Source organism: Gopherus flavomarginatus, chromosome 4, assembly GCF_025201925.1.
Source record: "Gopherus flavomarginatus isolate rGopFla2 chromosome 4, rGopFla2.mat.asm, whole genome shotgun sequence".
NCBI classification, from domain to species: domain Eukaryota; kingdom Metazoa; phylum Chordata; order Testudines; family Testudinidae; genus Gopherus; species Gopherus flavomarginatus.
The window spans coordinates 125,346,448-125,372,385 of record NC_066620.1 but is presented as its reverse complement, the minus strand read 5'-3'; the positions used below and the strand labels follow the sequence as shown (position 1 = coordinate 125,372,385).

At 44.3% G+C, this 25,938-nt stretch overlaps 1 protein-coding gene across 6 annotated transcripts in view; it reads right to left on the bottom strand.

The window, feature by feature from the left end:
• FAM184A (family with sequence similarity 184 member A) overlaps window positions 1-25,410 on the bottom strand; it is a 211,234-nt gene extending 185,824 nt beyond the window's left edge. For 2 of the 6 annotated variants that reach the window (XR_007773883.1, XM_050949489.1), the window contains exon 1: window positions 24,739-25,409. Coding sequence is in view for 4 of the 6 variants with exons in the window: in XM_050949489.1 (XP_050805446.1) it covers window positions 24,739-24,903 (165 nt within the window). In the remaining 2 variants the exon portion in view is untranslated. Of the gene's footprint in view, window positions 1-24,738 lie in introns of all 6 variants that reach the window. The other 4 variants (XR_007773884.1, XM_050949492.1, XM_050949491.1 and 1 more) reach the window with 3 other exon arrangements.
• Between the last annotated feature and the right edge of the window lie 528 nt (window positions 25,411-25,938).

Sequence of the window (25,938 nt, the reverse complement as noted above, 5' to 3'; positions counted from 1 at the left end):
ATTGACATGACAGCTGATGTAAGGGTTGCAGTGTCTAGGTAGACACTGCACCACCTTAACTACACCATAAAAGCCTTATGCCTCTCATGTAGGCGGAGTTATTATGTCACTGTAGTAGGGCACTTACATCGTCGGGAGGAATGCTGTAACACAGACACTGACATAACTAGGTCAACGTAAGCTGCCTTATGTCGACCTCACTGTGTAGTGTAGACCAGTCAATAAAGGAAAGAAGATATAATATAGTCTCCCTGTTAACAAGAAGCAACACCAAAAGTAATGTAAAGGCTACAGTGAGTTGCATATAAAAGTGTTTGAATGGTTATCCAATGAGGATAAACCTCTCTTTGGAAAATAACTGAAGTACAAATGCAAAACAAAATTAAAATCAATTATTTTAATCTAGGTTTCCCGCTTGTGGATTTAAATCAATCCACGCTGGTTACTACGCTCTAGCTAAATATGAAGCTATCAAGACAAAGTCAATACAAATGTTTCATGAATGGTACTGTAGTTAGGGCTCTCTGTTCAGGCTCTGTAGCAAAGGGAAATTAAGCATTAATGCTTTATGAATGTGTCTGGGAGAGTCATATGGCTGCCTTACATATATTTTGTATTGAAATATATCTGAGATTCACAGTTTAAGGTGTTCTACCTCTGACAGTACAAGATGTGACATGAACATCTAATAGCAAGTCTTCTGACTTGCTAAACCCAAAGTCCTTTTGATTTCTCAGAAGCAGCCCACCAAAAGGACTTATTACTACCTAAACAGTAAAGGTTTGCCGTATCAGGCCCCCTGAGATTCCTTAAATGCCCCATGACTCCCAACTACTGGACTACCATAACTTGTATGAGTCTGGCTTAGACACACATTCTATACATCAGTTTGGCAGCAAATTCTACCTGTCATGAACTAATTTAAAGGTCAACTACTGTCTCTACAGCCCTTTGTCCTCTTGACACCACCGAACACCCTCACCCCAATTAAAAAGCCTCCTTTTCTTGTGGGATATTCAAAATCATGACAAAGCTTCCTAGGATCCTCCACCACCACCATCTGCAGCAGGACTCAGAGACACTATTGAGAAAGTGTGGGGATAGCACTGTCACTAAAACTTTCTCTCAAACTTGGTCAGGACCTTGCTGCCAGAAAAGATCTGTAGTTTCTTGTTCAGGTTAGTGCAAACAGATCCATTCCTGGGGTCCCCATGCTAAAGGAAAAATAGATCCACCACTCCCTGATCCTTGGGTTCAATACCAAATGCAATTCAGAATGAGTATCTCAATTAGCAGAAATGTAAGAACATGCAAGTTAGTCAAACTCCATACAGCAAATTTCTGAAACAGCGCTGAATGTAGCTTGTCCTTGTTTACACTTGCAGCTAACTTGTATTCACCTGCATCTGTTTGTTAACAACCATTATCAATAAGGTTAAGATTTTGTCACAGGTATTGTTAGTAAAAGTCAAGGTCAGGTCGGGGGCAATAAACAAAAATCCATGGAAGACCACAACCTGTCCCTTTTACTAAAAATACCCGAGGGAGGGAAGGCAGACTAACAGTTGGAGCGCTGCCTGGGGACCGACCGACCACTGGCCAGCTGCTCCGGCAGCCAAGCGGACCGACTGCCAGCCAGCTGCTCCTAGGGCAGGGGCTGACCACTGCTGCTCCAGCCCCAAAGGGGCTGACCCAACCCTGCCTGCAGCTTGCGGCCTGAGGCTGCTGTTCCAGTGTCCCTGGGACTGACAGCTGCTCCAGCTCTGCTGCTGCAGAAATAGTCACGGAGGTCCCGAAATGTCACAGAATCTGTGACCTCTGTGACAGAATCGCACACTTAATTATCAACAATGGATTGCTTTTATAGTGTAGACAGGATCCAAAATAGACAAGATAAACACAAGCCAGTATTTTAGGAAAGGGAAAGCAACATGATTAGCAGAAGAAAAGATACCTAAAAGTAGGCTTTTAAGGATCTGAAGAGAAGAAGTAACTGTTCCTTACCTTAAAGTAACAGTGGTTCTTTGAGATATTGAGGCACTATAGCCTACTGGACAGAGCACTGGAGACAATATCCCAATTCTACCACGCTCAAGAGCCATTGGTCTGAGGTGATTTGAGCCCAGGCATGGCAGAAGTGAGATTGTTGACACACAAAGGGAGGCTGAGGGCTGCTTCGCTGCACCCTGACCCTGACTAGAGGAGGGCTGAAGTGCCTCCGCCTGCTACTCCTGCCCCACTTCCTATTATAGTCCTGCCTGGGAGGAGCTGAATAGAAGTACAGGGCGAGTTGTGGCTTGAAGGGCTTTCTCTGGCATGCTGGCATATGTGGCCCTGGGGACTTAAGGGTTGCCTGTGAGTCCTTCAGGTTGTGGAGCCTAGCATCTGTTTGCTCTGAAGAGAGTCCTGAACAGTGAAAAGGCAAGTTCTGGATGGCGTTTTGGACTTTGTGTGTGAGTCCCAAGACTTGGAGCCACAAGCTGCATCGAAACGACTTGTGCAGTGTCAGAGTGGTGCTGGTTCCTGGGCTCAGACCCATCTTGTACCAGCCCCGGTACCAGGTCTCACAGCAGTCTCAGTGCCGACCTACATGCCCATCTCCTGCCCTCACAGACTGAGTCAATGATGGAGGGACCCCAGCCTCCAAAGCCACTGACAGGGATCTGGACCCCGGCCCTTGGGCTTGGTGGTAGGCCCACAGTGTCCAGAAGGGCCATTGAGCCAGTGCCTGCCACTGCCAAGGCCAGGACATCACAGGTAGTGGCTGCCCTTCTTCATGCCTTGAGTGCTGCCAGCTCCACCTAGAGGCATACATCTCTTCCCAGAGTCCTATGAATATTGCAACCTCGGCAACCAAGGTAGCATGGACTGAGACAGTGCTGAGGTGGGGGCGAGCGGTGCCTCATCATTGTGGGCTTGCCTCTTGAGGGCAAGGCACCTCTTTGCAGCACCAGTGTGGGTGCAGAGAACTGTGTCATCATCACTATGAGGTCCCTGGCTGCCTCAAAGGTGTCCAGCATAGAAGGAAGGTCTATGTCCTCCTCCCAACACTCCAACACGAGGGAGGCTACGAGAACGGGACTCGACAGACCTCATCACAAGGCCGGAGTCAACAGCTCCGGCAGAGTTGGAGCAGAGTGTACTGGCACACGACACACCCTGCTGGTGCCTGCTTGCTCCACTACTTCAGTGGGAGAGCAGCCTCTGTCCATTTTCTTCTTCTTGGGTGGCACCAGCGAATGGGAGCAGTGCTGGATATTTGCACAGGAGGTCGTCTTTGGCACCAGTGAATAGTGGTACCAAGGGTCCCTTAAGCCTGAGTTCTTTCTTGGTGCCACAACCTCTTACTGAGGCTGGCACACTCTGTATCCAAGTGCTGGGCTTGGGGTCAGATGCCACCTGAGCTGGCTGGGGACGATGGGCTGACTCCATAAAGGAGCAGTTTCAGCCTAAAGTCCCTCTCATTTTTGGTCCTTGGTCTGAAGCCTCTGCAGATTTTGCACTTAACTGTTTGATATGCTTCCCCCAAGCACTTCTGACAGGAGTCATGTGGGTCTCCCTTTGGTATTGGCTTCAGACAGAAACCTTGAGACCAAGGCATGCTGTGGTCCCCGGGAGGGGAAACGTGATGCATGGGGAGAAAGGGGGAAAACCCAAAATGAAACGTATCTAAACTACACTATTTAAACTAACTCTAAAATTTCAAATATTTACAGATAATGAAAAAGTGCACTGGGGATTGCTTGCTCTTCACAAGAGACACACTGCTCCAATGACCACCACTGGCCTTAAGAAGGAACTGAAAAGGCGGAGGGTCGGCAGGGACCTATATACACCGCCATGAAGGTGTGACTCCAAGGGGCTCCACAGATGACCGACGAGTACCGCTAGGGAGAAAATCTTCCAACAACTGTACATGCGGCATGCACACACCTACTTGGAATCGACATGAGCAATCACTCGAAGAAGAACCACAGTTTAAGACTCCTATATTTTCCATATTAACAAAAAACAATTGTAAAAGTTGCAACAAAACTTGGACACGGAAAAAAGTGGAAATCCTAGAGTTGTCAATAAATATTATATTAGCCCTTGTTACCTTAACTTATAAATTTAATATTACCAAGCTAACAAAAACAAAGAAACAAAAAAATGGGATTGAGTTCTAAGGAAATCACTTACAGTCTTAATGTTTATTCTGAAGTTAGGCATTTGTTAGAGTGAAACTTATGTAAGATAATTAAGAAATATACATAAGCAAGATTCAACTTTCAGCATGGAAATCTGCATTTTTAGTACATCACAAAGTTCATAAATTGGAGAACACAGCAATAATTTAATATTATCCATACACAAGTGTCTAATGTAGCAAACCATTTCCCCCTTATATGTAAACAAAACTTATTACAGTAAAATTATTAAAGGCAGTATTTATAAGCTTTTTGCGTTATATAAAACTTAAAAAAAGACAAGAAGGATGAAAAGCTTGCAGTATCTCCCAAATGCTCTATAGTGGACAACGGTTCAGTGAATCTAAGTACTACTTTGTCCCGCAAGTATTTAAGGACAGAAACAATATATTTCCTTCCAAGACTATAACAGAAGCAACCCTGATATTTTAGAGAGTGTCAATTTGTTTGTCCATGTAAACGGACATGTTGTCTTTTGTGACTTTTTTAAAAGAAAGCTACATCAAACAAGTGACTTTTATATTTAGTTCTAAAAGCGGGAGCTCTGTGAAGTTCTCTTTTATACAAATGAGTTCCACAGTTCAGGTCCAGATGATATGAAATTCCAGCCTCCTAAACACAAGATTCTTCAGTTGGAATTTTCAAGTTTCACAAAGAATGCAGACATCATGGAAGGTAACAGGTGTGGAAGCAGCAGCAACTGGTCAGGTAGCTTGAGACAATCTCAGAGGACTTTGAACCTCAAGACAGAGATCATTAATTAGATTCTCATACTGGGGAGGAAACCAGTGCAGACAGCACAGCACTAAGGTTACTGGAAGGGTGTCTGGCTTAGTCTGAAGAGCCACGCACAAGGGCTATTACAAAAGCCAACTGTGGAGCTATATGGCCGAGGGTAGCCTTAAGGATACCTTTAACCATCAACCATAACAGTTTTGTATGATGCTTTTGTGAATTAGTGTGCCTTCTTGAGCACAGAACTTAAATTTGGGTGGGTTACTGACTCCCATTAAGAATTTTGTAACATGACATTTATACTCGGTGTAAACTAATAAACTCTGGAATTTCAAAAAATAGAACTCTGCTTGCAAACAGGGAATAAAGTTAAAGTGAAAATACATGTATAAAAAGATCTGAGCAGCACTGTAAAAATCAAGTAAAAACCTTTACATATTAAGAACATTACAGCATTTCATTCATTTTACAAAATACTGGTTGGTGGCTGATACTGTGGTTATCACAGGTCAGAGTAACAGAAGTCATGGTTCTTCTTTGTTTTCCCCTGGTATGGAAAGGTAGGGGTAAAGGTTCATGTTATGCTGCCACCTGTTATGTTAGAGGGTACATGGAGCAGGACTATGGAGTTTTAAAGGTATTGAAGAGGCTGCTGTGCCTGTGGCTTTTGGGCACATTGCAGAACACTGTACTACTCTGTGTGTTGCCTGAGCAAAAGCATAATGGCTAGGTGCTCTTCCTGATACACCTCTACCCCTTTGTCTCTGTCCCATCAGTAAACACTCTCTCTGGTCTTGGTCCTTCACCCTAGTCTTGGACATTCAGACCCTCTAACCCTCATGTTCACAGGAAGCTGCTGTACAGAACTGGATGTTGTGGCCAAACATCTTTTCCCTGGTGTGCTTCCTTCTTCACCTGATCAGGGTCAGACATTCAGTAAGCATGGAGGGGGCACATATCAAGACCACCATGGCAGAGGCTGCTGATTAAAACAGACAGATATAGCAATAACTTTACAGTCACAACAGAAATGGAAAGTCTCAAAACTTCTTTACATTATTCTCATATAAGCCTTTAATAAGAAATGCTAGTTGTCTCTAACTTTGGAGCACCTTGTTACAGCACTGCTTTGCAACTCAAAAGAGCAAAGAGAGGGTGGAGCAGAACTGTTGCAGGAAGACTGAGACACTGAGTATGATTATAAAGAAAGTGCTATGACTACTGCCAATGTTTTCACAGGCAGTGGTGGTTTTGGCTGATCTCACACCTGAAGGTGACAAAGGTCCAGAGAACACAGTTGCTACTGGCTTCCTGAGGCCACCCAGGACAAGAGAAGCTGCTAGCCTGTTGATTGTAATGGTGCCAGTGGAACTCATCGCAGAGACATGGCATTGTATACCATAGGGGAAGAAACAAGGCCCCAACCCTCAAAAAGTTTGGAAAAGGAATGCAGAGTTTCATTGAGATAATTCATGAGTATAGAAGAGACGTGTGTTCAGATAAACAAAGTACTCTTCATGCAGAGAATATTCTCTCACCTAGCCCAACATGCCAAAGAAAAGAAGCAGATGCTACCCCTGCCTCCTTCTTCTACTTCCATTCAAGCACAGTACAGTGATTTCATCTAGACTGTGTAACTCAGACTGCCATGCTGTTTTTTAATGTTTTCTAATATTTTACCTGAAAAATGAGGAGTCAAAAGTTGATAGCTTTGTTCTCTAAATGCATGGGATGGGAGCTATTTTTAAATAGCAAAGAAAGGTGGGGGAAAGGGAAGGAAAAAGAGGAGATTTTGGACAACAAAAAGGTAAGAAATATTTCTGAGGAATAATGCATGTATACACTTACCTGAACTCCTTTCACCATTGTCACTGTGGCTCATCTGTGCTTGCCTGGCAGGCCTGGCTTGACTCCGGTGGAGTTTCAAATGGCTCGTGGCTCACCACATGGTTTAAGTTCCACCCCGATCCCTGTTCCTGCTCCCCATAATCCCTGCCCCCCTCCCCCTCCCCACAGAGTGAACTGCATGGGACTCTATGCCAGGCTCTCACAAAGTCGCCACAGTCACACTCAGGGTCCTAGTGGGTTCCCGCCAATTATGCCATGCAGTTTGTTGTAGAAGCAGCAGGTCTGCGGGGACGGTCCCAGATTTGTTGATGCCCTCCCTTGCCTTCCAATATGCCTGCCAAAGTTCCTTCGCTTACTCATGGCATTGCTGCTCATCCCTGTTGTACCCCAGTTTTATCACCCCCTGTGCAATCTGCACATTGATATCTGTATTCCATCAGCTGCTCCTTAGCTGAGCTTAGACAGTCTCTTCTCCCCACAGCCAGCAGAGATCTATTACTTCCTTCATTCTGCAAGCAGGCAGCACATCTAGTAGCTCTCTGTGCAAGAAACCAGTGGGGTCGGATGCTTGCAAAGGTGGGCAATCAGGAAAAAGCATTTCAAAAACATGCTGCACGTTTTAAAGGGTCACGCTTCCAGTGTTTGATCCCTGGGCAGTAGAGTTCAAAACTGCGACTTGAGGAACTACTATAGAGGGGACAGGACATTGTGGGACAGCTGCTGGAGAACTGTTAGGGTCAATACAGGTAACACTTATACCATGTCAATGAAAGTCGATCAAAAATGGCTGTGTCATTCAGGCAGTTGGTGTTATTGCATCAATGAAATGGGATGCTTACATTGCTGGGAGTCTAATTTAGGTGCAGACACATGAAAAACTATGTCAAAACAAACTGACTTATGTTGACCTAATTTTGTAGTACAGACCAGGCCAGAGAGGGTAACACTGTAAAGGAGAGCAGGGTTTCAGGGTGGGAGTGTAAATTTGGCAAGCAAGATGAGAGTCCCACTAGGTCTTGGATTTATCTTGTGAACTATTGGTTACTATAGCACAGAGAGATCATAAAAGTGGGGCTTTGATTAAGAATTATCTATCTGTATTGCAAGCAGCAGTAGGGACTAGTGGAATGTGCTTTACAGAGGTCATGGAAAGGGAACTTAGCTAAACTTAATCAAGCCTGGAAAACAAGTATTTTATCTACATCACGCAGTCCACAATCACACAAATACCTGGTCCCTCTCTGGTGGGCAGTCCATGCACTGAGGTTTATCAATTTCCTATAGCCTTTGAGCTACAGATCCTGAGGTCCTGGTTAAATACCTGCTGCTGTCAGTTGGTCCAGTGGCACTGTGCTATACTTGAGTACCAGCCTAAGATGATCACCACTTCTGCAGCCAAAGGAAAACAAAGCTGTTCTATAAATCGGTACGGTGAAATTGTGCCCACAATGTGACATTCAAGACTTATGACCACCTTCTGGCTATTACATCCAGCTGTCATAACAGATCTCTCTTTAATTTGATGAGACTCTAGGGATTTTAAAGTTGCCAAACTAAGAAGCCAGTTTCATGGACAAAACTGAACACCTTGCAATATGCATCACCTCTGCTTTGTATGTTGTCCCACATGAATTAAATAAAAGTCTCTACAGTTCAAAAAGGCATACTAAATAAATCCACACTGACAGATTCCTCTGATTTTGCATATTAAAACATGGGTTCCCTCTCTATGAATACTAGTTAATTAAAAGAGGCAAATCCACATCAGTTAGCATTAGACTGAGCCAGCACAGCAGTGCAATCAAAGGTTAGCTATAATTCTGAAACAGATTTTTCAATAATTAATTTCTACATTTGCCATTCTTCTGATTGCACATCTTATGAACGCTCTAAAGGCTTCAATTCTCTCTACCCACACTCCTCATTGTTTTTGCTGATACAGATTAACAGGGCTACAGCTCTGAAACCGAGCCACAATGTATGTTTCTCCATGCCGTCCTTCTAGTAAGCAGGGAGTAGTGTGAAGGTAGCTCAGGATCCATGCCCAATTTGACTTCAAGAACTGACAGTAATTTACTTTGCAAGGCATTTAGAAAGCATAAACACCTGTTTGGTCACTCCCCAAAGTGAATTATCAGCCACCAACAGAAAAGTTGTTTGACTCTCATTAGAAACATCATGTTGTTTTAGCTACCTAGTGCCAAGTCGCTTATTTTTCTATCCAGTAGGTTTTTTGATGCTCCTTTACTGGCTTGTTTCAAGCAGTACAGAGGCAAAATTATGGACTTTTTGTTAGAACCTTCACCAGCAATTACATAAGTAAGGCTGCAACCAAGCATCCTGTTACAGACCTTACTTCCAAAAAGTTCAGTGAAGACAATATATCTTACCTTGCTTATATATAATATACATAAACACAATAATGTAATATATATATATACACACACACACACACAAACACACACACACTCTCTTTCTCCCCACCCAAATCAAGGAAATAGTTAAGATTGTCAAGAAGGTAAGATACTAACGTCATGTCTACACTACAGCCCTAAGTCAACTTAACTACTTACAGAAGTTACTCTGGTGACTGATGTCCACACTAACCTCCTTCTGTTGGTACTATTCACGAGGAGTGCTTCAACCAACTGAAGAGGGGCAGTGCGGGAAGCTGACAGCCAGGAGCAGGGGGCCAACAGCCTGGGCTTCTTGCCTCCCTGAGTGACGAGTAGGGAGCCTGTGGGCAGCAACCCAACTGAGAGTGGGGAGCTGGGGGCAGCTGGGCTAAAGCCATGAAATTGACAAGACAGCCAACAGCCGATGTAAGTAAAGCAGCATCTACACAGACACTGAGTCACCTAACTACACCGACATAAGTGCTACGCCTCTCGTGGAAGTGGAATTATGTTGTCAATGTAGCAGGACACTTACATCAGTGGGACAAGGCTGTAATGTTGTACACTGTGTAGCGTACACCAGGCTAAAAGGTATGTCTACACTTACCAAGGATTGACGCTGTGGCGATCGATGTACCGGGGGTTGATTTAGTGGCTCTAGTGAAGATCTGCTAAATCGACTGCAGATCACTCTCCCACCAACTCCCGTACTCCACTGGAACCAGAAGCATAAGGTAAGTCGACGGGAGAATTTCTCCCGTTGACTCAGTGCAATGTTGACACCGCAGTAAGTCGACCTAAGCTACATCAACTCCAGCTATGTTATTCATGTAGCTGGAGTTGTGTAACTTAGGCCAACTTACCCCCATTGTGCAGACCAGGCCTAAGATAAGAAATGCTGTATCTATACCCTAGAAAGCCCAAGCACATCTCTTAACAAAAGATTTCTCATTTTTAAAAAAGGCTTTAATGCACAGTAGAAAGAGAATAGAATGATTTATTCAGTATATTACAATGAAATTGTCATCATTACAAATATTATAGAGCAGAATAGCCAAAATTTTTGAAAGTTGAGCCCCCAGAAATTAACCCATACTCCTTTTTAACACTGTGTGTTACAGTTCAATAAAGTGAAATTTAGTTGTATTTTAGGAAATGGCATTCAATATTAGGTATCAAATGTTTGAACAAGTTATTTCATTATCTAAAAGTAAAAACATTAATTTTCAAAATTATTTTTTAAATCATCAAAATAGCATTAGTTGGACGGCAACATCTAAGACATCAACACGCTAAATGGCCCTGCTATGAAGTTTTGGGCTGGGATACTGCAGGTGTTCAAAAGATGGTGGCAGGACCTGCCGCCTCCTCCTCATAAGTGTGGAACCAAAATGAGTAATCATGCAGTGCGTAACTGTGTACATCTTCCAAAGATCTTTCTGATGTTTTTTGATGAATGAAACAGTTGAAGCTGACATTTAAAGTGTTACTGGCATCTAAGTTAACTTCCATTGAAATGAATGGGATATTTCACATCTCAGAGATACTACACCTCTACCCCGATAGAACACGGTAAAGCAATGCTTTGGGGGGCGGGGCTGCACGCTCCGGCGTATCAAAGCAAGTTCGATATAACGCAGTTTCACCTATAACGCGGTAAGATTTTTTGGCTCCCAAGGACAGCGTCATATTGGGGTAGAGGTGTATTTCAGGCTCTCAGCAAACTCAGACTAAACATTAGTGAATTGGTTACCCTGGGTCAAATTTTAAATATTTTCTTCACAACCATAACAGCTACACATCAACTTGAAAAAAGGAAAGCTGAGACTCTTGAGAACATTTGTGAGAGGGGTAGGCAGGTGGGCATGGACACACCTCTCTAGTCCTTCACATCCCTCATAAGAGCATGCACCATATTTTGGAAAATTCTGATAAAAAAAAAGAAGGTCAAACACCACACACTGCAGGGAAATCTTTGATGTGTTCACTATTTAGTGTTCAAGAACACAAAGACACTAACACTGCCCTTTCTGCGATAGTATCAAATCATTTAAAGTCTCCCATTTTATTATTCAAGACTTATCCATGTGGTATTGATGTTCAAATCTGTTCTCTTATGAATTCCTATCCTCCAAATTTTTGTCCCACACTTGCAATTCTAGGATTATATTGGAATGTTGAACAATTGCTATTTTAAAATGCACACTAGTGTGTAGACATGTTTGTTTTAAAAAGTTCAAAATGATTTAAAACATTTTCTTATAAAAACACTATTAAAAGCCAAACTACAGTGGGATGGTAGCTAACAAAAAAATAGTAATTTGAACAATACAGCAATTTGAGAATTCTGTAAGATATTTCTAAGACAGACAACACTAGTCTGGAGGTTTCCCATTCCTCCCCCATTTCAAGGAGTAGAGGTTTCTCTTTTAGTCCTATATGAGCAGACTTTCAGTAGGTCTTAGTTCCTTGACTGAAGGAAGGGAATGAGACAACAATACTTGCTATTATTACAAACAGAGTCAAAGTAGAATAGAATTGGTACTAGTAATATATAATAGTTTGACAATTAAGCTACCTTGCAAGTATCGAGTATGATCTGACAAGGTGGGGGATGGTAGCTTTGACCATGAGGCATCTACTCTCACAAGAAAGCATCCTGTACAGTGGTAGTAAATGGAGAGCTATTCCCTTCACCAATTTAAGCCTTCTGTGTGGATTATCTGTTTCATTAGGAAGGATATGACATGGGTAACACATACTGTTAATGCCTAGAGCCCCAAGTGATATCAGGGCCCCATTGTGCTAGGAACTGTACAATAGATGGTGAGTCCCGGCCCCCAAAACTTGCCATCTAAATAAACAAGACAGGAAAAGGGTGGGAGGAGAAAAAAAAAAAAGACAAAAAAGTGAAGTGAGTTGGCAAAATTCAAGCAGGCAGAACTAAGAACAGAACTCTAGAAACTGGATTCTGGAGACCTATCTACTGGGCAATGCTACTCACTCAACCTCTATGGCTCTTAGCATTTTTCTATATGTTTGAGCTCCCTCCAGTTTGTTAATATCTAACCAGAATTGAAGGTCCAGCCCTGGGCACATAACCCGTATGGAGTCTCACTGGAGCTGAACAGAGAGACTATGGGTATATCTACACACCAAAAAAAGATCCACGAAAGCAAGTTTCAGACTCAGGCTCACACCGTGGGGCTAAAAATAGCAGTGTAGACATTCAGGCTTGGGCTACAGACTAGGCTCTAAGACCCTCTCTCCTTGCTGGGTTTCACAGCTTGGGCTCCAGCCCAAGTCGCAACATTTACACATCTCTCTTTAGCCCTGCAGGTACAGTTAGTTGACCAGGGCTCTGAGACGCGTGCGTGTGTGTGCGTCTGCCTGCCCTATACAGCAACTGGGTACATCCTACCAATCTATCACGTTGGGGCATTTATAGTTTATCTTGCAGCACAGTACTTCCAGAAATGTTTAGAGATCAGTGTTATACTATGCAGAAGTCCAGTATTATCTTTGTAATAAATAAATGAATAAATAAATCTAGAGAGTCACAGAACAGCATTTTCAGAATTAACATAGGACATGTAATAATGAAACAGCTTTCTCATGCTTATGGCTGTTGTATAGCTAAGAAAAAAGCTTTCCTAATGATTAAATATTTAATTCTTAATGTATTAACTTAAGGGGTAGGGAAGAAGCATTTGACACACTTGGAATCACAGACAGAAATCAGAATTTATTATTTCATTCAGGCAGTCTTTTGACCTTTCAGAAGGACAGGTACAAAAGGAAAGGTTATAGAAACTACACACTGCTTCTGAGTAGAGTCTTAAGTTTCTAACTTCAATCTTAGAATATGAAATGTAAGTTTCATAAAGGCCACTGCAGAGACTAACTTCACTTTTAACAAAGCTGTTCTCTCATTGTTTATATAGCATACAATTTAAGTTACAGCTACCAGAAACTAAGAGTCATGTCTCATGATTTGAAAGGGTTCCAGTGATAGTCAAGTTTTATTTCCAAATGTCTTATGCTCAGTGAAGTTATCTGCAATGAACCACTGGTTAAAAGGCAAAAACGTAACACCATATCTATGTGGAAATGTTTGGACAAAAGCCTGCCATTCTCTCTTAGCAAAAATCACTAACTTCAATAGGAATTCCACACATAAAAAAGAGTGACCAATAGGAATCTCTACCCATATGTTGCTTTACAAGAACTTACTAATGTGAAACAAATATTAAGATCACCTCTTTATGAACCCACGGTTTTCTTTATTGTTCATTTCTAATCCAGCTTCCTTCCAGAGACCCTTAAAGATTAACATTTTAAAAACAACTTTAGTGCTGAAGCTAACAGTTTATTAGGTCAAAGAAAGCTAAAGTTGATGATGCAGGAAAAAAAAATCAAGAGAAAGAGAAGAAGCAACTGAAACAGTAATCCACTAACAGAAGTCTTTATTCAGTCTACTCAATTCTTATACTGCAGGCTCCTCAACAGAGGAACCATTTCCTTCTATGTCTCTATAGAAGGCCTATCACAACAGGGCCCTGATCCTAACTGAGACAAAAAGCACACAAAAATAAGATACTAATACATTGCATTAAGAACATCATCTTTAGGTTCGAGGTCACTTTTAGGCACTTTTGAAGCTGCTTAGTGTCAAGACCAGGGCTAGGGCAGTCAGGCCCAGTGATCAGGGCTGGTGCCAAAAGGGGCAGGAAACCAAAAGCAGTAGTCTGATTTTAGGGCCTGGGATCAGGGTCCTAACACCAGTAATAGGGAGTGGGATCCAAGCAGCAAAGCCAGGGTCTGCAGTCAGAATTCAAGTACCAAAGTCATGGGCCAAAGTAGGAGTAAGACTCCAAATACTGAAGCCAAGGGTCCGAGCTGGGGTCAGAAGTCAAAGAGTAAGCCAAGATGCAGGTCTGATGGTACAGCTGGCTGGGGGGGAGGGGGGTCTACCTCACTGCACTGACATATCCTGGAAACTTCCTGAGTTTAACTGGGGTGCAGGGACCAATCAGGGGCCATGACTGAAATTGTGAGTCCGACCTTCTGAGGTAGTACTACCTGTGATGCTTATCTCCATAGGGTCTATGTGGTAATGCAAGTGGCCCTTCCATGGCTGCATGGCAGCAGTATGGAGGTGTGAGCCATCCCACAGACCCAGGTTCTAGTTCTGCCCCTGCAAAATCCTACACTTAGAGAAAGCTAACATCCTCAAAAGTACCTAATTTAGCGTACCAATATCTTGAAAATTCTGAAATACTTAATATCAAAAATATGTAAGGAGAAAACATAGGTCAGATAGTAGTAACAAATGCAACTCTTAAAAAAAAAACACAACACCTTTCCCCACATCATGCAGATTTGTGGTAAATCGTGGCTGAAACAATTTTAGTCCTTCCTATTTGGCTTAAGCTACTTATTTCTAGGCACTTCAAAAGATCTGTGTACCAGTTTAGAAGATAAAATAGTATCTAACAACAAAATTAAAGCATGCCATCAAGAAATAATCTGTGATTACATGTGACTGCATATGTACATTTGACCAACTGCATGCATGAATATCAAAACAGTATGAAATCACTGCTTGCTGTGGAGAGAAAAAAAAAAAGTATTAGTTGGCTTGGAACAGGCTGAATAAAAAAATAAAAAAACCACAAGTTACTGTTATCCTGTACTGATGTATGCATGGCAGTCCTAGCCCTAAAAACTGCCTGAACACCTGGATTACAATTTAAGATGATTTTCTGGCTCTGTCTTGAAATTATAATTCTAAAAGGTCACTTGGACCTTTTTTTAATTCTTCAAGCATGTACAAACATGTCTGCATATTCTCAGATGTAAGCCGAACAACAGTTCAATGTGTCTTTTCACCTTACAGAAAAACTACTTAAATTATAAGCTCTTTGGGGCAGGGACAGTCTGTTTTGTGGATGTACAGCACCTAGCGTAATGGGGTCCTGGTCCATACCTGGAGCTCCTAGGTGCTGAAATACTGCTACAAATAATAATCTCAGTGTTCCCTAGTTTGCACTGGTTGCCAAGAAGCTTATGGATGGAGTTTAAGGTGTTTCTGACCTACAGCCCTAAAAGATGTGGAACCTTGCTACCTAAGAAACTGATCACAGCTCTTACATTATTGCACCAGCAGTGAGGCTAAGGTACTCCAGCCTTGAGCCCTCCTGGTTTACTCCAGTGACAAGTCAATTTCTGTGAGTTCCTCTACTCTATAACTCACTCCCCTGCTAAAAAGGCCAGTAAAACCTCACAGTATTGTCAGGAAACAAATATGAACCCTGACCCTGTAAAGGTTCACACACACAAATCTTTGCAGGACCGGGGCTGTTGGGTTTGCCTATACAGAGAGTACTTGGCAAGTTGGTTTACACAACATAAACCACAGCGCAATAGCTTGCCGCACACTACAAAGCCGTGTGGATCCTGCTACTGTGCACTAAAAGTTCTGCACTCTGAACTTTTAGTGTACAAAAGCAGGGTTCACATGGTCAGGGCAAGGCAAGTCAGTCTGCAGATTTGAACCCCAATTTGCAATGGACAAATTCTCTGTATAGACAAGCCATTAACCTGTAAATTAAACCAATCTTTTTCTAATACACAATCTGAAGGGTGACCCACATACTGTACTTAGCTTTATAAAATATTCTGGGATCCTTGGAAATAAGAAGATCCATATAATTTATTATTGGGTTCATCTTATAGCAACATAAACCTTAAAATAAACTGCAAACTACTGTATTGAAAGACATTAAGGGTAAGACTACAATACACTGCATTTCTGAATATTTACCTGCATAAAAGCCCTGATTGCAGAGCTACTTTAATGCTTTGAGTACCTCGGAATGTATAGCATATGTTCAATGACATGGAACTCAAAAGACCATCTATTTTAATATGGAAATGAAATATGCTTCTGATGACAACAATTAAACGCTACACAAACTACTGAAATAAGAAAAGGACATAAACCTAAAATTGTACACAAATGGGAATTAGTCTGTACAGATAGTCCCACATACATACCACAACTTAAAGTGTTGTAAACCAATTTAAGTGTCACCAAACACTCTTCATACATGGTGACCAAAGATAAAAACTACTAATTGAATTATCTTAGTTTTAAACCACAATTCACGTTTTAAGTAAGAGATGTAGAAAATAAGCTTAACTATAGTAGTTATTTGACTGGTTTGAACTGTATTTCAGTCAGAGTGAAAATAATTTCCTAAGAAAGGCTTTGATCCTTCTCTAACTGAGGTCAATGTGAGCAAGAATCAGGTCAATAACTAGAAAAGAAAGAAAATCTGACTTGTCAAAATAATTGGTTTTCACTGTCTACATTAACCGACTCTGGTAAATATTTGCCTTTATTTCATTAAAAAAAACTAGATACACAGACAGTTTGGTATGGCCTGCATGACCACCATAAACTTCCTACCAAAAAAATTCTCTATTTCTGTTCAGTAAACAAGCTGAACTCAGATGAAATGTTTTCTTCCTCCAGTTTAGCAGATGTTTGAATTATTTATGGCTCTTGTTTAAATATAAGCTATATGAAGTTTGAATTGGCTCACTACCAATTACCCTCCAACACATACTGTGTATTTCCCTCATGCAAAGCTGTTTGTGTGTTTTATGAATCGTGATTCTTTTCCAAACCAAGGAAAATTATAGAATTCAATCATGCATTTGTAAAAAGTTATTCTGAATATGCAAATCACAATTACAATAGAGTCTGTCACCCTTTAGTCTACTAATCTTGACAATGTTCCTTTAAAATACCAGCTTTTAACAAAATATATGTACAGTATCATCTTACAGAGCTTACGATCCTGTCAAGAAGGCTGTTAAATCAGGGAGACAAAACTGATATTTCTCCTGCCCCCCTACCCAAGTTAATTCATTGTCAAGGGACACTCAGAATAACCTACTGGGATATTGAAAAATACGTTCTTAATAGAGAGCAAAGCTGCTCTGCTGCCAAGTATACTTTTTTTAAAATAACCTAGAAAGGCTTGTTCACCTCTTATGTAAATGAAGTTCAGAAAAAACAAAACACTTAACATTTTAGAGTATAAATATAAAATACAGTCAGTGTCAGTTTCCCTAAACTCAGACAGTTATACAGGAAAAACTATGTAAACAAGTACAGTTAAATGAACTCACTTTATAGCTTTCCAACGCATTTTTAATGTCATGTTTTGTAACTGAAACTATTTTTCTCGTGTCATAAACAGATAGCTAAGGGTTAATGTCTCTTTCACCTGAAGCACCTGACCAGAGGACCAATCAGGAAACCGGATTTTTTTCAACTCTGGGTGAAGGGAATTTTGTGTCTGAGTCTTTTGTCTGTCTGCCTGCTTTCTCTGAGCTTTTGAGAAGTAGTTTCTGCTTTCTAATCTTCTGTTTCTAAGTGTAAGGACAAAGAGATCAGATAGTAAGTTATATGGTTTCTTTTCTTTGGTATTTGCATGAATATAAGTGCTGGAGTGCTTTGATTTGTATTCTTTTTGAATAAGGCTGTTTATTCAATATTCTTTTAAGCAATCGACCCTGTATTTTGTCACCTTAATACAGAGAGACCATTTGTATGTATTTTTTCTTTCTTTTTATATAAAGCTTTCTTTTAAGACCTGTTGGAGTTTTTCTTTACTTCAGGGAAATTGAGTCTGTACTCACCAGGGAATTGGTGGGAGGAAGAAATCAGGGGGAGATCTGTGTGTGTTGGATTTGCTAGCCTGATTTTGCATTCCCTCTGGGTGAAGAGGAAAGTGCTTTTGTTTCCAGGACTGGGAACAGAGAGGGGGAGTCACTCTGTTTGGATTCACAGAGCTTGTGTCTGTGTATCTCTCCAGGAGCACCTGGAGGGGGGAAGGGAAAAAGGATTATTTCCCTTTGTTGTGAGACTCAAGGGATTTGGGTCTTGGGGTCCCCAGGGAAAGTTTTTCAGGGGAACCAGAGTGCCCCAAAACACTCTAATTTTTTGGGTGGTGGCAGCAAGTACCAGCTCCAAGCTGGTAACTAAGCTTGGAGGTTTTCATGTTAACCCCCATATTTTGGACGCTCAGGTCCAAATCTGGGACTAAAGTTATGACATGGTGGCAGCGGTGGGGGGATAGACAAAATCCAGAAGCCAGTAGAAATATTATATTTTTCTTTTCTCTGCTAAGGGCTTTTTAGCAGAGAGAAACAGTTTGGTTTTAAAAGGGAACCAGAGAGAATTTTTTTTTTCTGCTCTCTCTGGCAGTTTGTGGCTTGCATAATAAGCAAGAAGCCATTAAAAGGCTGTTAAGGGTCTTTTGTGACAATAGCTCTCCCATTGAGAGTCATTACCAGCACTATATACATGCAAATAAAGTGGTTTTTCAGGTTTACTTAACATTGAAGATTAGCTAAAGGCACTGTTGCTAGGCAGACTCTAGGAGGCAACAGAGCCTGCAGTGCAGAAGATAAACACCGGAGGGCACCCCAACCCAAGAAAACAGAAACCATGACTTCTAAGGCAAAAATTGCGGCCAAAAAACAAATCAAAGAAGCTGAACACAGGCGACAACTGAAAATAAAACAAAAAAAGATGAAGATGAAAGAAAAAAAAAACAAATCAAACAGGCAGCACACAAAAAAAAAAACTAAAAGAAGAAGAGTTGGCCCACAGAAGGAAACAAGCAGAAGATGAGTTGGCCCACAAAAGGAAGCAAGAAGAAGAAGAGGCGGCCCACCGCCGAGACATGGAAAAACACCAAAAAAAAATAAAACAAAAAAAGAATAAAAAGAAGGAGAAAAAAAAACCATGAACTGGACTTGGCAAAAGCTGGGCTGCATGTGCCAGCCAACCCTAACAACCCGGCGCCAATTATTGCTCCACAGCACAGGAAATTTCCCACCTACAAGGCAGGTGATGACACCGAGGCCTTCTTGGAAAATTTTAAAAGAGCCTGTCTTGGGTACAGCATCCCCGAAGACCAGTACATGGTAAAATTGAGGTCACACCTCAGTGGACCTTTAGCAGAGGTGGCAGCTGAAATGCCTAAGCAGCAAATAAATGCCTATAAACTTTTTCAAACCAAGGCCAGATACAGAATGGGGATAACCCCAGATCATGCCCGTCGGCGCTTCAGAACCCAAAAGTGGAAACCAGAGGTGTCATTTCCCAAACACGCCTACTACATTGCAAAAAACTATGAGGCCTGGATATCAGGACACAATGTTAAAACCTTGGAAGAACTGAACCTCCTCATACAAATGGAGCAGTTCTTGGATGGTGTTCCTGAAAACATCACACGGTACATACAAGATGGAAAACCCAAAGATCTCGCTGAGGCGGGGGAGATTGAAGCCAAATGGATGGAAGTGGCAAAAAGCAAGAAAGCTACTGTCAAGGGGAACGATTACCCCAGGGGGCACACAGACCATAAACCCTACAACCGAGGACAGCCAAAGACCCCACATACCACCCAAGTAAAGCCACAGACACCCTACTCTTCCACCTCACCAGTCTCCAGTAACTCACCTCGGCCCAGTGACCCATCAGATGGAAGATGCTTTAAGTGTAATGAACTGGGACATATCAAGGCCAACTGTCCAAAGAACACCATGCAAGTGCAATTCATTACACCACCATCACCCCAAAGATCCCCAGGCCCAGATGCCTCTCAAATACCCTTGGAGTGAAGGGAAAATTTAAGAGTGGACAGAAAGAAGGTTACTGCGTGGAGAGACATGGGGGCACAAGTGTCAGCTATCCACCAATCCTTCGTTAACCCCAAATTCATCAACCCAAAGGCCAAAGTTACAATTTACCCCTTCATGTCACAAGCTGTAGACTTGCCTACAGCTCAACTGCCTGTCCAGTACAAAGGCTGGTCAGGAATGTGGACTTTTGCAGTCTATGACAATTATCCTATCCCCATGCTACTGGGGGAAGACTTGGCCAACCAGGTGAGGCGGGCCAAGAGAGTGGGAATGGTTACACGTAGCCAAACCAGGCAAGCTTCCAGACCCATTCCTGTTCCTGAGCCGTCCACAGAGGCCCCGTCTGTGTTACCAGAGACCCAGACAGAGGTACTGGATCCAGATTCCATGCCAACCACTGAAACAGCCACAGCACCTCCAGTCCCAGGCCCGGAACTGGAACAGCAACCAGCACCAGCAAGTGCAACCACATCTTCAAACTCAAAGCCAGAGGGCGCCAGCGAGCCAAAACTGGCAGAAGCAACAGACAGCCATACCCAAAAGGCTCAGCCAGAGCCTGAAATAACCTCAGGTGCACCAGCAGAGAGCGGTTCACCAGCAACGGAAACAACCCCATCACCTACATTGCTTCCAAAGGGACCAAGCCCAAGTCCACAGTCTGAGGAAGAACTGGTGACCCCAGCCTCAATAGAACAGTTCCAGACTGAGCAGGAAGCAGATGACAGCCTTCAGAAAGCTTGGGCGGCGGCACGGAGCACCCCACCGCCTCTCAGCTCTTCTAATCGATCCCGGTTTGTTATAGACCAAGGACTTTTATACAAGGAAATTCTTTCTGGTGGACACCGGAAAAAATGGCAGCCGCAAAAACGGTTGGTGGTTCCAACTAAGTACCGGGGGAAGCTCTTAAGTTTAGCCCATGATCATCCCAGTGGCCATGCTGGGGTGAACAGAACCAAAGACAGGTTGGGGAAGTCCTTCCACTGGGAGGGGATGGGCAAGGACGTTGCCAAGTATGTCCGGTCTTGTGAGGTATGCCAAAGAGTGGGTAAGCCTCAAGACCAGGTCAAGGCCCCTCTCCAGCCACTCCCCATAATTGAGGTCCCATTTCAGCGAGTAGCTGTGCATATTCTGGGTCCTTTCCCAAAAAAGACGCCCAGAGGAAAGCAGTACGTACTGACTTTCGTGGACTTTGCTACCCGATGGCCGGAAGCAGTAGCTCTAGGCAACACCAGGGCTAACACTGTGTGCCGGGCCCTAACAGACATCTTTGCCAGGGTAGGTTGGCCCTCCGACATCCTTACAGATTCAGGGTCTAATTTCCTGGCAGGGACCATGGAAAAACTGTGGGAAACTCATGGGGTGAATCACTTGGTTGCCACCCCGTACCACCATCAAACCAATGGCCTGGTGGAAAGGTTCAATGGAACTTTGGGGGCCATAATACGAAAATTCATCAACGAATTCTCCAATAATTGGGACCTAGTGTTGCAGCAGTTGCTGTTTGCCTACAGGGCTGTACCACATCCCAGTTTAGGGTTTTCACCATTTGAACTTGTGTATGGTCACGAGGTTAAGGGACCATTACAGTTGGTGAAGCAGCAATGGGAGGGGTTTACGCCTTCTCCAGGAACTAACATTCTGGACTTTGTAAGCAACCTACAAAGCACCCTCCGACACTCTTTAGCCCTTGCTAGAGAGAACCTAAAGGATGCTCAGGAAGAGCAAAAGGCCTGGTATGACAGACATGCCAGAGAACGTTCCTTCAAAGTAGGAGACCAGGTTATGGTCTTGAAGGCGCAACAGGCCCATAAGATGGAAGCATCATGGGAAGGGCCATTCACGGTCCAAGAGCGCCTGGGAGCTGTAAACTACCTCATAGCATTTCCCAATTCCTCACTAAAGCCTAAAGTGTACCATGTTAATTCTCTCAAGCCTTTCTATTCCAGAGACTTACAGGTTTGTCAGTTTACAGTCCAGGGAGATGATGCTGAGTGGCCTGACGGTGTCTACTACGACGGGAAAAAAGACGGTGGCGTGGAAGAGGTGAACCTCTCAACCACCCTGGAACGTCTGCAGCGGCAACAAATCAAGGAGCTGTGCACTAGCTTCGCCCCATTGTTCTCAGCCACCCCAGGACGGACTGAACGGGCATACCACTCCATTGATACAGGTAATGCTCACCCAATCAGAACCCCACCTTACCGGGTGTCTCCTCATGCCCAAGCTGCTATAGAACGGGAGATCCAGAACATGCTACAGATGGGTATAATCCGCTCATCTACCAGTGCATGGGCATCTCCAGTGGTTCTGGTACCCAAACCAGATGGGGAAATACGCTTTTGCGTGGACTATCGTAAGCTAAATGCTGTAACTCGTCCGGACAACTATCCAATGCCACGCACTGATGAGCTATTGGAAAAGTTGGAATGTGCCCAGTTCATCTCTACAATAGACTTAACCAAGGGGTACTGGCAAGTACCGCTAGATGAACCTGCCAAGGAGAGGTCAGCATTCGTCACCCATGCGGGGGTGTATGAATTCAATGTCCTTCCTTTCGGCCTTCGAAATGCACCCGCCACCTTCCAGAGGCTGGTAGATGGTCTACTAGCTGGACTGGGAGAATTTGCAGTCGCCTACCTCGATGATGTGGCCATTTTTTCAGACTCCTGGCCCGAACACCTACTACACCTGGAAAAGGTCTTTGAGCGCATCAGGCAGGCCGGACTAACTGTTAAGGCCAAAAAGTGTCAAATAGGCCAAAACAGAGTGACTTACCTGGGGCACCAGGTGGGTCGAGGAACCATAAACCCCCTACAGGCCAAGGTGGATGCTATCCAAAAGTGGCCTGTCCCACGGTCCAAGAAGCAGGTCCAATCCTTCTTAGGCTTGGCCGGATACTACAGGCAATTTGTACCACACTACAGCCAAATCGCTGCCCCACTGACCGACCTGACCAAAAAGACCCAGCCAAATGCAGTTAAGTGGACTGATGAGTGTCAAAAGGCCTTTACCCAGCTTAAGGCGATGCTCATGTCTGACCCTGTGCTCAGGGCCCCGGACTTTGACAAGCCATTCCTAGTAACCACAGATGCATCTGAGCGTGGTATAGGAGCAGTGCTCATGCAGGAAGCAACAGATCACAACTTCCATCCTGTCGTGTTTCTCAGCAAGAAACTGTCTGAGAGGGAAAGTCACTGGTCAGTCAGTGAAAAGGAATGCTATGCCATTGTGTACATCCTGGAAAAGCTACGCCCATATGTTTGGGGACGGCGGTTCCAACTACAAACTGACCATGCTGCACTAAAGTGGCTTCATACTGCTAAGGGGAACAACAAAAAACTTCTTCGTTGGAGTTTAGCTCTCCAAGATTTTGATTTTAATATTCAGCACATCACAGGAGCTTCTAACAAAGTAGCTGATGCACTCTCCCGTAAAAGTTTCCCAGAATTCAGTAGTTAAACAGTGTTCTTAAAATGTAAAAGTCTGTTAGTTATATACTTAGTGGTATATGTAAAGGTACATGTGTAGTAGTAATCTGTTTATTTTAAAGTTCTAGACGGAAATCGCCGCCAGTGAGCTTCCCCACTGTCTGCAATTTGGGGGGCGTGTCATAAACAGATAGCTAAGGGTTAATGTCTCTTTCACCTGAAGCACCTGACCAGAAGACCAATCAGGAAACCGGATTTTTTTCAACTCTGGGTGAAGGGAATTTTGTGTCTGAGTCTTTTGTCTGTCTGCCTGCTTTCTCTGAGCTTTTGAGAAGTAGTTTCTGCTTTCTAATCTTCTGTTTCTAAGTGTAAGGACAAAGAGATCAGATAGTAAGTTATATGGTTTCTTTTCTTTGGTATTTGCATGAATATAAGTGCTGGAGTGCTTTGATTTGTATTCTTTTTGAATAAGGCTGTTTATTCAATATTCTTTTAAGCAATCGACCCTGTATTTTGTCACCTTAATACAGAGAGACCATTTGTATGTATTTTTTCTTTCTTTTTATATAAAGCTTTCTTTTAAGACCTGTTGGAGTTTTTCTTTACTTCAGGGAAATTGAGTCTGTACTCACCAGGGAATTGGTGGGAGGAAGAAATCAGGGGGAGATCTGTGTGTGTTGGATTTGCTAGCCTGATTTTGCATTCCCTCTGGGTGAAGAGGAAAGTGCTTTTGTTTCCAGGACTGGGAACGGAGAGGGGGAGTCACTCTGTTTGGATTCACGGAGCTTGTGTCTGTGTATCTCTCCAGGAGCACCTGGAGGGGGGAAGGGAAAAAGGATTATTTCCCTTTGTTGTGAGACTCAAGGGATTTGGGTCTTGGGGTCCCCAGGGAAAGTTTTTCAGGGGGACCAGAGTGCCCCAAAACACTCTAATTTTTTGGGTGGTGGCAGCAAGTACCAGCTCCAAGCTGGTAACTAAGCTTGGAGGTTTTCATGCTAACCCCCATATTTTGGACGCTAAGGTCCAAATCTGGGACTAAAGTTATGACATCTCGCTGACTGTGATCCTCTGCTTTAGGACTTCACCATCAACAGACGTCAAAACCGGCATGAATTCCATTATATATTCGGTGAAAAACACGTTGTGGATTCTACCCTGGGGAACTGAGGTATCACTGCAATAGGGGCAGCACAGCCAATCCACAAGCAGCTTTTAAAATGGACAAATCCGCCGGATTTCAATCGCTGGAAGATCTCCATCTAAATGGGAATTTGAAGCCAGTTTTGCCCAAGAGGAAGAATGTGGCTTGTGGGAGTGGAGCGAGCGCTGAGCGATCTCCTCCTTTCACTCGGAGAGCAGCTCGCAGCAGGAGACACGACACGGTTGGAGAGTTGGGGGACGGGGGGCGCTTACCTTGGTGAGCTGGGCTATTTTCTTGCTCATTTTGAGGTGCAGATCCTGGCTGTATTCCATGCTGAGCCCCAGCTGGGAACTGGACGCGGCGAATTTCCCAGCGCTGGCTGAGGAGCCGCCGCCGCCGTAGTAATGCTGCTGCCAGTTCATCCCGGGGGTCGCCATCTTCACAGCGAGACCCCGCTACCCCTCCCGCTCCGCTTTCCAGGAAAGCGCCCGGGGGGTGGCGAGGCGATGCCGCACGCCCTGACCGCACACGCTGCCCAGGTCACTGGCGGAGCGTCCACCCTCAGCCCCCCGCCGCGGTGACCCCGGTCCCGGCTGCCTCACACCATCCGCCCCCTCCACTAGGTGCCGGTGAAGGCAGGGACGCCCCCGCCTCCGCGGGCGAGGGAGAATCTGCGCACCAGCGACCGGTGCCGCCTCCTGCTCGCGGCTGGCAGCGGGGCAGGCAGCGGGGACGCAGCTGCGTCCCTCGCCCCGTGCCGGGGCTGCAGCTGCAAGGCCCCCTGGCAGCGCTACTCTCGGCAGCGGGGGTCTCCGGCCGCGGCTCGCCCAGCCCAGCCCAAGCAGAGCTGCCGCTTCGCCCCGCCCGGCCGCGCGGAGGAGCTGACGACCGTTGCTGCAGCCGCCACTCGGTTACCAGGCTCCGGCTGAACGGTTTACGCTGAGCAACGTCGTCACTTCCGGCTGCCCTGTCAATGCGAGCCGTCAAAGGACCTAAGCAACCTGAGCCATGCGCATGCGTATCAGTTGCAAATCTCTCGCCTCCACCCCCCCCCCAGCAGGTGCATGCGCGCTGGGCCGCAGGCGCGCGCGCAGTTCCACTGCCCCCCCCCGCTGTCTTCCTGGGTGTTGGTGCGCGTGCTAGGCGCTGTTCCCGAGCAGCAGGTGCGTAACTGGCGTGTTCGCTCCCCTGCCTTCTTCTGCAACTGCTTCGCTCACTTGCTCCCGCACCTTCCAGCAGCAGGTGACGCCCTTCCTGTGCCCACGTTGTTCTTTTTCACCTCCCGCTATGCCATCAAAAGACCCGCAACTGCCCCAGCCCAGCTACAGGAGTGTCTGGCCACAGAGCTCTTCCTTCGGGGGGCTGCTTATGTGGGTCTTTAGGGAGCAGTAACACGCAAAGGCTGGAACTGGACTCCACTCTCCCAGCCTTCAGATACAAATAGCTTCCCAGAGTCCTATACCTCTTACCGG